Source organism: Pleurodeles waltl, chromosome 12, assembly GCF_031143425.1.
Source record: "Pleurodeles waltl isolate 20211129_DDA chromosome 12, aPleWal1.hap1.20221129, whole genome shotgun sequence".
In the NCBI taxonomy this organism is placed as follows: domain Eukaryota; kingdom Metazoa; phylum Chordata; class Amphibia; order Caudata; family Salamandridae; genus Pleurodeles; species Pleurodeles waltl.
The window spans coordinates 536,044,671-536,058,454 of NC_090451.1; the positions used below are offsets into that span (position 1 = coordinate 536,044,671).

Consider the following 13,784-nt stretch of genomic DNA (forward strand, 5'->3'; position numbering starts at 1 on the left):
GAAGACATGAAAGTAGAAGTGAGATGCGATAGCGATCACTTCCCCCTGCTTCTTACTCTCTCCGGGGAAATGTTCAGGAGAACACTTAATAATCATGTTACAATAATTCCGCCACCATGCTGGAACAATAAATTTACTAAGATTACTTGGCCAAAAGTGATGTCCAACCCATATCATATTAGAGCAATATACCAAATTTTTCTAAATAGTTTGGCTGAGTACGAAGACCAGGCTGTGGGGAATATTCCGATTCTCAAAATACATGACAGCATAGCTATTCAGCTACGGGGGTTCTTTTACAAAGCAAGGCGGTCAAAGTCATGTGAAGGGAAAAGGGCAAATAGGGGGTGGTTTGATGAGAGGTGCTCAAAGGCTAAGTCTGGGCTAAAAGCAGTAGTAATGTCTGGTTCCCAGGGGGAGATTAAACAAGCTAGGTCCCTATATAAAGAAACCCTGTCCAATGCAAAAAAGCAGTTGGAGGATTCCCTGTGGCAGGAAATATTAAATGTCTCTAGAGAGAAGAATAACAAGCGTTTTTGGGAACTTCTGTCTAAAAGAGAAAATGGAGGTAGGAGTTGCCCCAGCAACCATATACAACCAGAAAGCTGGGTAGAGCATTTTACCACCCTTTATGCCCTACCAGAGGGTTTAATGGACACTAATGTAGCCCACTCCCCACCAAAGCTATTGGATTTGAACCCCAGCATGCCCCTCCAAGTGGGGGCCCGGTGTATCCCTAAGGGTCACCTTATCTTCAAAGTAGAAGAATCCCTTGAGGCTATAAAGAGTCTGAAACTTGGCAAAGCACCTGGACCGGACAAACTTCCTGGAGATCTTTATAGATCTGAACCAAATATCTGGTCCTGGTATATTAATGCCATTTCAAATAGCATAGCTGCAGGGGGACAAATCCCAGGTACATGGAAGGGGGCTGAAATTATACCCATCTATAAAAAAGGAAATGTTAACCTTCCAGCCAATTACAGGCCAATTAGCCTTATAGACAACTTACAAAAGATTTTCGCTAAACAAATTTGACAGAGGCTAACCAGTTGGGTTGAGGAGTACCAAATTCTTTCCCAATTACAGGCAGGGTTCCGTGCTAAAACTAGCACGGCAGACCAGGTCTTTCGATTGGCCATATTGTATTGGAAATATGTTCTTATTGCCAAGCAGTGTCTATATGTAGTATTTATAGACCTGCGATCTGCTTTTGACCTGGTCCCAAGAGCCAAATTGTGGGAAGTACTGGGTAGAGTGGGAGTCACAGAGGACATATTACTCCTGTTAAAACGATTACATGAAAATTCTTATGCCCAAGTGAGGTGGGGTGAACAAGGCGAACTGACAGAACAGATTCCAATCAGAAGGGGAGTTCACCAAGGTTGTGTGCTAGCCCCCTTACTATTTGCTTTATTTATTAATGAAGTAGTGAAGGCTGTGTCCATATGCCAGAATGATGCTCCCTCCTTGAATACACAAAAAATCCCTATCCTGCTCTTCGCTGACAATTCGCTTCTCATTTCCAAGACACCAATGGGGTTGCAAATCCTTGTTGACCGGTTCAATCTATTTTGTAGCGATCATGGGTTGGAGGTTAACATTAATAAAACTAAACTGATGGTGTTATCCAAAGGACCTAGCAAAAGATGTTCCATTCACATTGACGGAGTCCCCTTGAAGGAAGTTAGCTCTATAGACTACTTGGGAGTCAGGCTAACTAGTAAACTATCATGGGAAGAGCAGATCATAAAAAGCGCAGGGCTGTTACAACACAGAGCTTCATCCATACTGCGCTTTTACCAAAGTTCCTTTACAATAGTTGTTTCCCCAGCAATAAAAATCTATATAGCTAAGGCACGAGGTGCAGCCCTGTACGGAGCGGAAGTATGGGGTTTCTCAGGGAAAACAATTTCGCAAGGGCTTTAATAGCGTGTCCACGCACCACACCCCTACTTCCATTATTTTTAGATTTGGGGTTAAGTCGAGTAGCAGATCTAGCTATTTTAAGACCCCTCCTTTATTGGATCAGGTTATGGATTACCCCTGAACTAGATAATATAAGACCTCATTACTCGACCTACTAAAATGTTAAAATGCTAATACTCTTCCCTGGATTCGTCATGTGTCCCATTGGTTTCGTTTGTTGGGTTGGGTGATTATTGGGAAAATCCCCACAAACTAGAGAGACAGCATAAAAACGTTTTAAAGCTAACTTATTGGTCTTATGTTAGGAATAACAATATAACCTGTAAATCCGACGGTTGTTTAACTAATTCTTTTATTGATCTTAAATGGTCTCCAAAGTTTGAATCTTATCTGGACATTATACCGGATTTGCAGGGCAAAAGTCTATATGCAAGGTTTCGTTTTGGCTCTTTGCCCCTGATGTCATTGACTCCTAGGTGGGGGCCAATCAGTCTTACCGATATATGCCCTGCTTGTGGCAGTACTTTTGAAACCATTGAACATTTAATGTTCCTCTGTCCAGCCTATGCGATTCCGTGATCAAAATGGATTCACAATACTTGTAGGGCTATGGGATTTAAGAAATGTTCCTTGGCTTTACGGGTCCTATAAAGTCATAATTCAGTCGATGTAATTCTTCCAGTAAGCAAGTATCTAGCGACAGCTTGGCGCATACGTTGCCATCTTCAAAAAGCAACCTAAGGCTCCATATCTTTTATAGATAAGTTTCAGAGTTTTATGTGTAATTTGAGCTTACCATTGTTTTAACGATTTTAAACTAATTTATAGATGTGTGGATGTTGTATTTAAAAAAAAATAAGACTATTTATTCATGTACTATTTACTATTTTTGTTTTTTATGTTGCTTTTATGGTCAATTGATCGAATAAAGCTGATGATGATGAAGAGAATTTCGGTTTTATTTTCATTGATCTTATATCCCCCTATTTGCGTGAACTCATTAATCTTGCTGAAAACATTTTGTATATTCTCAATCCCTGGTTTTAGATATAGAATGATGTCATCAGTAAAAAGTAAAATTTTTGGCATCTCCGTTAGTGGCACAATAATTTCTTTCGAACTGCGTATTATCTGTGCTAGAAGCTCAATAAAAAAAAAGCGAAAATTATAGGAGAAAGGGGACATCCCTGTCTAGGGCCTCTTTTAATCTGAATTGTGCCTCTACTTTCAGAATTGATTACGATTCTAGCCTGAGCACCCAGATACAACCGCCTTAAGACTGTGGTGAACTGCAAAGGGAAACCAAATTTAGTTAGGCTATATACCAAGGATTCCCAATTAACTAGATCGAATGCCTTCTCGGCATCTAACATTATTATTACTGCAGGAGGTATGTTGACTGTAAAGTAATCTATTCCTTGTAGCAAAAAGTATGTATTGGCTGTCATTGACCTACTGGCAACAAAACCATTCTGATCTTTATGTATTAATTGCTGTGCAATTGGTGTGATCTTGGTAGCCCAGACTTTGGTAAAAATTTTATAATCGGCATTTAGCAGACTAGTCGGATGATCTGCATCAGGTTTCAATGGATTTTTATCTTTTTTCAAAAAGCTAACTATTATTGCCTCTTTAAACGTTAATGGTATTTCCATTCCCTCAAGTATTGTGTTACATAATTCTGCCATGAAGTGTGTAGGCTCTTTGCAAAACGTTTTATAGAATTGTATTGGAAAGCCATCGCCACCACAAGCCTTTGCACTGGGTATTCTCTGTATAGCTCCCTTGATTTCCAATGGCGTGATTTTCTGTACTACTTCATTCTGAGTCTTCAACGACATTTTAGGTAGCCTAATTGGACTATAATACTGAGTTAGCTGTGAAAACAAGACTTTATAGTCCATCTAGTAGATTTTGGAATAATGTGAAAAACACTCAAGCTATATCCTTGTCATCCTTGAAAATCGTACTTGTCTCAGGATCCTGAATTTGATGTATTGTCTGTTTTTCATGTTTTATACAAGCGGCCCAAGCTAAATGCTTACCTACCATTTGGCTTTCTTCATAAACCTGCTGCTGCCTAGGCTCTTGAGCGAACTACTTCTTCCAGGAAGAAAAATTCTTTAAGCTGGTCTCGCTTTTGGTTACAATTACACCTTGCCAGTACATGTCCTTGTGATCTAATGCATTCCTCTGACGCACTGTCTATAGCCTTCTGTAGTTTTTCTATTTGCAATTTTTTTGGACGTGTCTGCGCTACTTTAATAGAAATGATTTGGGCCCTAGCTGTTACTTTTAATGCCTCCCATACATTAAACAAGGAGGCTGAACTTCGATTAAACTGGAAGAATTCTTGTATGAATTTCCTCATATCGGAGACCCACTGCTGATTAGCTAACAAAGATCTATCAAACTTCCATCTGGGTTTCTCTTTGTTAGGCAAGTCCAATTCTAGCGTCACCATGACCACAGAATGATCAGAAAAAGCATTTACCCAAATATCTGAATCTAACTTCAACAAGCCAGATACTAAAAAGAAATCTATCGGGGGGCGGTTTTATAGCTATATGAATAGCAAGTATATTGAGTGGCAACAGGGTATCCTTCGCAAAAAGTGTCAGTCATCTGGAAATCGCTTTTCATTACATTTAAAAGCCATTTGGTCTTAGGGTTAAGTTGCTTTTTCGCTTGATTGGAGGTATCTAAGGTTATGTCTTGAAAATACTTAAAATTACCTCCCATAATAAAGGGGCCCGTGGCACCCATTGCTATACTATAGAGTTGCACTGGTGGCTCTACTTCATCCACGACTGGACCGTAGTAGTTAACCGAATTGGCTTGAAATTCTGTTTGTATAACTTTGAGCCAGATCCACCTCCCCTTAGGGTCTTTAATAACGTCTTTTACTACCCAATCTAGTCTGTTACTAAGATATATCGCCACCACACTAACTGCCAAACCAGATGACACAAACCAAGCTGGCGAGAACTGTTTTAGAATATATATCTTGGGGTTATCACTTTTCAGATGAGTTTCTTGAAAGTAAAGAACATCAGGATTGAATTAACATGACCATCTTAGCATTGTTTTGTATTTCTTACTATTAGAAATACCATTCGCATTGCAGGTAATAACTTTGAGCTTAACCATTCTTGTAGACTAATTCATTAATCATCCAACTCCAACCAAAGCCAATATACATTACCTTGTGAAATAACGTGAATTTTCTCAACTTAAGGGACCCCGTCCCCTTCCCCTCCCCAAATCCCAAACTGCCCACCCCCTCCTCCCTGAACACTCTGACCTTGAAGCCATCCCACCTGGGGATTCTCAGAGCGTTGCCCTCCCCCGAACGTACACCATACCACTCCCACACACTCCTTCCCACCTCTTATGTCTCAACATGGGTGCCCTGGCATGGCACCTAGTTGTCAGTAGCGCTAAAGGGTGAGCGACATACAATAATCAAACGTGCTGTGTGCTTCTTTCCTGTCATCATGAAAGCTCTAATTAATAAGTACTAGCCTCCTCAACCCAGTCCTACCCCATTACTTATATCATGCAACATGGTTCTGGCCGCATTGCCTGTATGGATTATGTTTGAGTGGCCCTTGAAAATAACTTTTAACTTTGATTGCTGTACGAGCCTGGCTGGGGCTCCTTCCTTTTGAAATGCTGGAATAATTTCGCGCAGTGGCAGCTGACATGTCTGAGAAAATTATGAAAGTATAGTCGCCCGGAATCAGATGTACTCTACTCTTAATCGCCTGCTGCAAGATACGTTCTTTAATCCGAAAATCGCCAAAGTTCACCAGAATTGTGCAAGCGTATTTAGCATTAGGTCTTAACACCACCAGAATTCGATGCGCCCGCATAATAGAAAGATCTTGATGGCTATCCACAGTTCCGGAAGTACAAATTGTTTAACAAGATCAGTAATCAATTAGGTAATATTCTAGCCATTCTGGCGACCTTCAGGGAGCCCTATGAACCTTGGGGTTGATCTGCATGAATAGTTCTCTGCATCTTCCACCTTAATCTGTAGCTGCAGTAGATCGTCTTGACATTTGGAGATTACAGGGGCAATGTGCACTCACCCATCTTCCAAATCTGAAACACGTTGTTCGACCTCTCTGATTCGAGTGTTAAGCTGCTGAATATTGGCATTTATCAAATTTCATTGTGTTTCTGTTCTTTGATTCGCTTCTGTCTGTGAAAGTTTTAAAGACTTTAGCTCCTTTAATATTAGATGGAGCAAGGATTGCGAATGAATGGTGTCTTTTTCCTCTTCAAGTCGGCCGGACTGTTCTGCCTAAGGTTGTGAGTATACCTGGTATCTCTCATGGCAGGTCCTGTCTTCCGCGTCTCGTTCAGAGCCCAAAGATGATCTCATGGAAAGGCATGTGGGGTCACCCAGATCTGAACCGGGCTGTACGGGGAGGGGGAGGGATTAATGTCATGTGCAAAACAGCAATATGGCTATCTGGCTGAGATCTGAATCGGACGTCCTCAGCACGGTTACTTGCCCCACCGAATAGCGGATAGAGTTCCTTAGGGGCTCCTTCGCTATCACAAAACTCTTCGCTATGAGATACCAGGCTAGAGGTTATCTTCTGGTGGTTATAAGCAGTATTTAAATTGCCTCGCAACTCTTGCAGTTTGTCCTCAGCCCCGTCGGGGTCTATTTCCTTTAATAAGCTCTCGCTGGGGGGAGGGAGGCCAGGAGGGAGGCCTAAATCTTTAAAGCCAGTAGGTGTAGTTAATCGAGACCTGGAGTCATTATTTGCAGATTGCTGAAGACCACTGATATTTATACTTGATTCCGTATTTGCAATTGTATCCGAAGGTAGGGGGCGCCTATTTTTTATGTTTCGTTCTTTTCTGAGAGTCTTTATTGAGGACCAGCCCTTATTCTGAAAATCCCGGGGAGAGCGTTGCATACTGGAAGGAGATGGCCTCCTTGTTCTTGAATATCTCATGTTGGCCAATAAATATAACACGGGGGCGGGGGAGGGTCCACCTGTACCGTCTTACAGTGCTTGAAATATTTCAAAATATTTCAAAATAAAGCCTCTATCACCACCCCCTGTCTTACTGTATCTTGCTGTATTTAAGCGTGCTTTTGTCGTTTTTTTTTTTAAAGTCCTGTTTATTCATTCATTTCTTTCTCTCTCATTTTTATTTTATATCTTCCACATGCTCTTTGTGATACTTTTGATATGCTTTTCAATATTTAGCTAGCATATGGTGGTCTTTCAAAAAATATTCAGGTTATTTTCTTTTAATATCTTTCTTAATTACTTATGTCCTCCTTGTGCTCCTAGTATTTGGTGCTTATAGGGTGTGGGGGGGAGCGGTGCCTCTATGCACGCTTCACTTCAGACAAAAAATGACAGAGAATGGTGCTCCTCATATATGGCATGCGACCACAGGAGGGTCTGTAATCGATTCCACCCCCTCACCCTGCGTACCTTGATATATCTCCAACAAATCCTCTTTACTTTACAGGCCGCCTCCTGCTGCCGGTGCAGTTGACACAGGGTTTCCAAATACAAAACATGTGGCGATTTCCATACTGCGTACCGCGTTCTGCCTTGGATCCTCTCCCCCGAGCTGGGCGATGGCGTGGCATGGCTGATGCGGTGACGCAGTGCACACATCGTGACCATCGCGTCACCCTCAGCCGCAGAGCATGGCGAGGCTCCTACGCAACTGATCTGCTCAGGTGATAACCTCCTCATTCTTACAAAATTGACATGACAAGTGCTGTGCCCGCTTAACGATAGGTTATTTGCTCTTTTGACTGTCTATGTACTGCTGATGTTGTAACTTGCTAACCTCATGCTGGGCGTCAGGTTGTTAAAAGAAAACCAATAAAAAAGATGTTTTAAAAAAACTATTATATTTGTTCTGTCAATCCAGGTTCTTCTTTGAATAAAAGTATTCTTAGAAAAAAAAAAACACTACTCTGGTTGCTACCAACATGGACCCACTTCAGGCAGTGCCACCTATAAATAGAGGGTCCTTAAAATTATACATAATTATGATCATTAAGAAAATTGCTATGTAGATTTTACTTACTTCCCAGCACCCCCACCAAAGGAGATGCCTGCAGAGTTCATGCCAGCTAAGACGAAATACCCTTGAATATTAGGCGATTCGCCCATGATGCAGCGCATGTCTGGAGTGAAGGACTCAGGGCAATTTACTAGCTTTAAAATCTCCAGGGCTTCCAGGGCTGGCATACGCCGCAGAAGAGCACTCAACAGTGGCTCTGTAGAGTAGAAAGGAAAAAAAAGCTGTTAGACAGAATTTGGGAAGAACATATATAGTGTGCAGGCAACAAGTCAGTGTGCAAGAGGTCAGCATAGTGATAAAGGAATGTAGCTCAAAGAACTGAGGGCTAGAACTGTCCAAGCGCAAACCACAATTATGCATCCTTGTGGAAGTTCCTTTCCCTCAACGTTTCTCAAACCTCTAAATCTTTGAAGATATTTTTCCACCCCTGCCCCCACTTTTTCCAAAGATGTTATGTAATACATTGTACTGTAATACAGCACACACTTTCCTAGGTTAATACAGCAGGACATGTGAAGAAAACCATCTATAGACAAAGGCCTGTTGAGATGTCCACTGAAATACACAAAATCATCTGAAATGCCCTTCATGGTCCTAAACTGAAAAGTGATTGATTTGCGACACTGGTTGCTCAGTATTGTCTTGCAAAGATTATAGGACTTCTAACCACTAAAGTACTGAAACGTGACAGTGAATAGGTAGTACACACCACACTACACCGCAGAGAGTGCCTAGCTGCAAGAATGTTGAGTTCCAGTGTGTCCTAAAGGTGATGTGTTTAGTGTAGGTTTTGGTTGTTGTGCTTAAAAGAGTAGCAGAGAGAAGAAGAATGAGGCATAGAACACATTCATTAATTTCTTTTGTGTTTGTCTGAAAGGGTGGGTGTTATCAGTGTGGACTACATGAGAAGCAGTTTGATCTCATACATCAGGAGTAGTGGTATTCACTTCTTGTGTCACTGGCATTGTGTCACTACGATTGTGTAGCTATTCGTACGCTTGGACAGTCAACTGAGAAACAGTTGCATGTGTGGTGGTGCCTATCATCCCTGAACTGGAATAGGGTTTGCTTCTTGGTTTGGAATCATACTTTTTTTTTTAGCGAAATAATTTGCTGATCTATGGGATTCTATATCAGTTGTTCAGGTCTGACCAGGTCTTCCTTCTTGAATATCTTGGATGTTTCCTATGTTGCACAGGGAAGGAGTTTGAACACATGCCTTACTTCTTGCAGGGAAAATAATAACCAAAGGTTCTAGATGAGAACTGTGTTTTGTTCTATGGGCATCTTTTTGAACTTTGCTTTGATGGACAATGGGTTTCTGCCTTAGATGGGCTTTTGGGTAATGCCTAGTGCTTTGAAGTTGGAATGTTCTTCTATATGCAGCAAGGGAAAATCTTGGCTCACCGATGTGATGCGTTCCCGTGAGTGAAAATGTGGAATCTCCCTTAGTGACATATTTTGGATCCAAGGCTGTTGCTACGGAAGCAGACAGGACCCACTCTCTAAAAACCCTGTACTATTATAGGACCTTGCTCTCCAAAAGCATTCAGTGAAAGGGCCGTAATCAGACTGAATACATTTATTCAAACTGAGATTCTATATCAGGTCCGGAGGCAAGGATTATGCTGTTCTTTCTTCACCACTTTATCATAGCAGCCAGTTAAACAAATAAACCTGCATTTCCCATAACCACTTGGGAACTCCAACAATTAACAGTAAAACAACAGCCAATCATCAGTCCATGGGCCAAAGACAGTCCTTCATTGCTGTTGCCACCTCCTCTTTCTTCGCTGCTCCCGCAGCTGAAATAAGTGTCTCTGCCCCAGGCCGTTTCTTTGCTGATTTATAGTGCTTGTGTATGTATTTTAATATGCTATTTTTATTGCCTTTCAAGTGTTAATTGTTTTTCTTTATAGTGCGGCCGCTGGAAAGCCTGTTGCTCCCCGTGATGGCTACCTTGACTAAAACGTGCTGTGGCACTCAGGGGCTCATGTGGTGTGCTCCTCCAGCACCTAGAGAGCATCGCAACGAAGGTGAGACCTGCATGCTCCCCCGGCCAGCATGAGTCTTTGAAACTGATTAAGGAGACGCAGCGCAATTGGCCAGGTGCCCGACACTGTGCCTTGTCCCCCACTTGCCTGAAGCATTACGCCCTTCACTGTAGTCAGTAAACTGTACTGAGTGCTTACCAGCCCAGGCATGAATGTCATTCTCAATATAACGGGCAAATGGGTGTCCCATATAGGCCTCTACATCCCATAACAGGTCCCCAGGGCCTCCTGAATTACAGGCCTTCTCCTTGTCATTGGTCCCTTGACCTCCTTCAGTTTCGCTGGGAAACCCCCACCACTGCTATTGCCCTCTATATTTCCCTGGTGACCCCAGGACCTACAAGTTACCCCCTGTGCCTCCCTGATAACCCCAGGCCCCACTCACGGACACTGGTCACCCCAGAAAGAACAAACCCCACCATGAGTGATGTTGAGGAATCCTATGCAGAGGAGGAAAATGTTACTTACCTGCTCATTGAACACTTTTGCGAGATCATGGATACCTGCCTTTGGAGTGCAGTTCAGCAGACTGTGGACCCCCGGAGCATAAATTGACTACAATACGCAGAACTCTGCAGCAAAACCCTCCCAGTGAGGGAAGACACTGATGGGCTCACAACCCCCTCCTCCCTCCGGGCCAGGCTTCTCAACCTGCACCCCCTCCTAAACAGAAAAGGAACCCCTTCCCAGGCATTGACCTGGATGCCTTTGATAGGCTGAAATAATCCTTAATGAACCCAGGCCAGCTCCAGAAGCAGACCCTCCCCACCCTCCCTTACCAAGCACCCCACCCCCCGGATACCGACTCTCAGTCAGGCTCAGAGGGAGACCAGGACGAGGGGTCTCACCCATTGCACCCTTCCCCACAAACACAGGCTTCCGATGGCTCACCTGCCGACACTCCCCAAGGAACGTCCGACCTGCCTGAACCAGAGCAGCTGGTTCATTCACGCTCAGCAGAATGGACTCATGCAGATAAGGTTGCGAAATATGTCGCAGGATGACTCTGCAAGCCACTCTATAAGGTAGTCCTTAACCGCCTGTGTGCCGAATGCCCTTGTCCGTCTCTAGGCGACAAAGTGACACTAGACCCTTAATAGATGGCTGCATGGCGACTTTCTTGGCAAAGTTTGTGTGTCATTCCAAAAAAGGGATCGACTGGTCCTGGCTCGCCTGCCAGGACAACGTATTGGATGTGTCAGGGCACCTAACCAGCATCCTGGACATGGCGGAAGATGTGAAAGCATGAGGCACCTTGATCTTCCCAGACATTCTGTCAGGCTGGGCCCAGGGGGCTATTATATTTTTGGGGAACTCCAATTGTGCCTTATCGACGGAGAGGTGTTTGCTCCTCATTAAGATAGACCCCAAATTAGGGGACCTTGCCAGATCTGAGGCAGAACTGTTCGCTCAAAGAGGACTGTTAAGTGCACCGTTTGTTCGGTAGCTGGGCAAGTTTGTCCAGACCTTTAACTCGTTGGACAAGGTACAGACATCCATTAAAAAGGACTTTTACCTCTTGGGTTTTCACCAGGGCTGGCCGAAGCACAGGGCGTTCGGCCGCCTGCTTGCAACCTTCAGTGCACGCAGGGGTCCTTGTCAGAAATATGGACAGTACCAGGATGCTTCCAAATTCTGAACCTTCTAAAACATAAGGCCCTCCCCTAAGTATAGGGGCGCAAAAGGCGGCCACAGAGGTAAGGACTCCCACCGCTCCTCCCAAGGTGAGTGTCCATTAATTTCCATTTCATACACCTGGTGGGCAGGCTTTAAAAAGTTTTTGCAACTGGGCAGGTCTCACCTCTGGTGCTTGGGTACTCTAAACTACACAGGGTTTCCACATCGAGTTTTTCGGCTCATCTACCCAAAGAAAACCTCCTGTTCCAATGACTTTTCTGCCAAGGGCAGAGAGGTGGTGGACACAGAGGAGTCAGAATTGCTTCGCAAAGGAGCGATCGCCAGGACATCCCCCCAACTGGCGGGATTCATCATCAAGTTACTCCTCGTAGAGAAGAGGGTGATCCATCTGCTATGGAACATCCTCCAACTCAATGACTGGATGGTACGTCTCGATCTCAAGGACGCATACTTGACTATCCCAATCTTTCCACCCCATCACTGGTTCCTCCAGTTTCAGTGGCAGGGGCAAACGTTCAAGTTTACAACTCTTCCATTCAACCTCTTTTCCGCACTGTGGTGCTTTACCAAGGTCATGCGCCCAGTGGTGGAGTTTCTCAGGGCTCGAGGAGTCCATCTGATCGTCCACCTGGATATGATGGACCAGCCCCCCCCCAGGTTCTGCTTTCACACCTCCAGATGGCACTTTCTTGGAGTCTCTCGGCTTCATGATCAATGAGACCAAGTCTGTCTTCACACCCACCCAATCTCTTGTGTTCTTGGGCTTTGTAGTGGACTCAGTACGGGCCACATTCAGCCTACCCTCACTGAAAATTAACAAGATCAGGCACGAGTTGCACCGGGTGGTAGTCAAACAGTCAACTGACATTCGCCAAATTGCGAGGGTAGTCAGCCTGCTGCCTTCCTTGACCCACACCATATTCCCTGAGCACTACCACTTTCTGCAGCATCTCAAAGCTGTCCATCTACGGAGAGGCATCACCTACTTTCAGGTAGTTCTCTTGTGCGGACGACGCACAAGAGGAAATACCGTAGTGACTCGCTCACTTGGAGGACTGGAATGGCTGAACGATATTAGGCTCCCTTTCAGACCTAGCCATAGAATCCAATGCCAGCAACTCAGAATGGGGGGGGCACGCTGTAGTGCGTTCTCTACTGGAGAACTATGGTCTGCTCAAGAAAAGTCCATGCACATCAACTGCCTCGAACTCTTGGCGGGATCGTTTGCAGTAAAATGTTGGACCCAAAAAACAAGCAAAATGCTGTGTCCTACTCAAAATGGACACTGTGGCAGCGGTGTGATACATAAATCACCTGGGGGGCACACACTCCAAAGGTCTTTCAGATCTGGCCAGGTCCTTCTGGGAATATTGCCTCATGCATCAGTCTTGTGACAGTGGAACACCTCCCGGGGGTAGCCAATCAGATCGCCGATTGGTACTCCAGACACCTAAAAGACATGAGTCTCTGGAAACTGATGCCCTCTCTTTTTCAGGCCCTTCAGTCCCAATAGGTCCATTCTCAGTGGACCTGTTTGCATCATGCCTGGATCACCAATTACCCAGATTCTTTAGCTGGTGGCCGGACCCTGGTGCAGTGGCCACAGATGCGTCAATCCAGGACTGGCATCCGGCATAGGAGTATGCCTTTCCCCTATTCGCCATGATAACTGACCTCTTGGCCGGTTTGCAGAGACAACAGACTGAGTCAGTGCTGGTAACTCCGGTCTGAAGATCACAAGTTTGGTATCCGGTTCTACAGGAACTTTTTTTGGGATTTTCCAATCCTTCTACACTTCCTTCTGGATCTTCTCAAAGAACCAGATGGGAACCCCCATCCATTATTACGGTAGGGGACTCTATCACTTGTGGCTTGGAGGATTACGGGGAATGCTTAAAAGTCCCAGGAATTTCAGGACATGCTGCAGCACTCCGCTCCAAGGCATAGGTGGAGAACACCGTTAAACGCTATCGATTGGCATGGTCTCGATGGATGGCTGGTGTCACAGGCGATACCTGGATCTAGTGGGGGCAGAGGTTGTCCATATCCTGAATTTCCTGGCCTCGCTAGTTTCAGAGGGTCTAG

The 13,784-nt window shown here is 44.4% G+C and overlaps 1 protein-coding gene across 2 annotated transcripts in view; it reads right to left on the bottom strand.

The window, feature by feature from the left end:
• The window catches only part of PDPR (pyruvate dehydrogenase phosphatase regulatory subunit), a 685,893-nt gene that overhangs the window by 286,114 nt on the left and 385,995 nt on the right, over positions 1-13,784 (bottom strand). For both annotated transcript variants that reach the window (XM_069217552.1, XM_069217553.1), the window contains exon 9: positions 8,011-8,203. In XM_069217552.1, the coding sequence (XP_069073653.1) occupies positions 8,011-8,203 (193 nt within the window). The remainder of the gene's footprint in view (positions 1-8,010; positions 8,204-13,784) is intronic.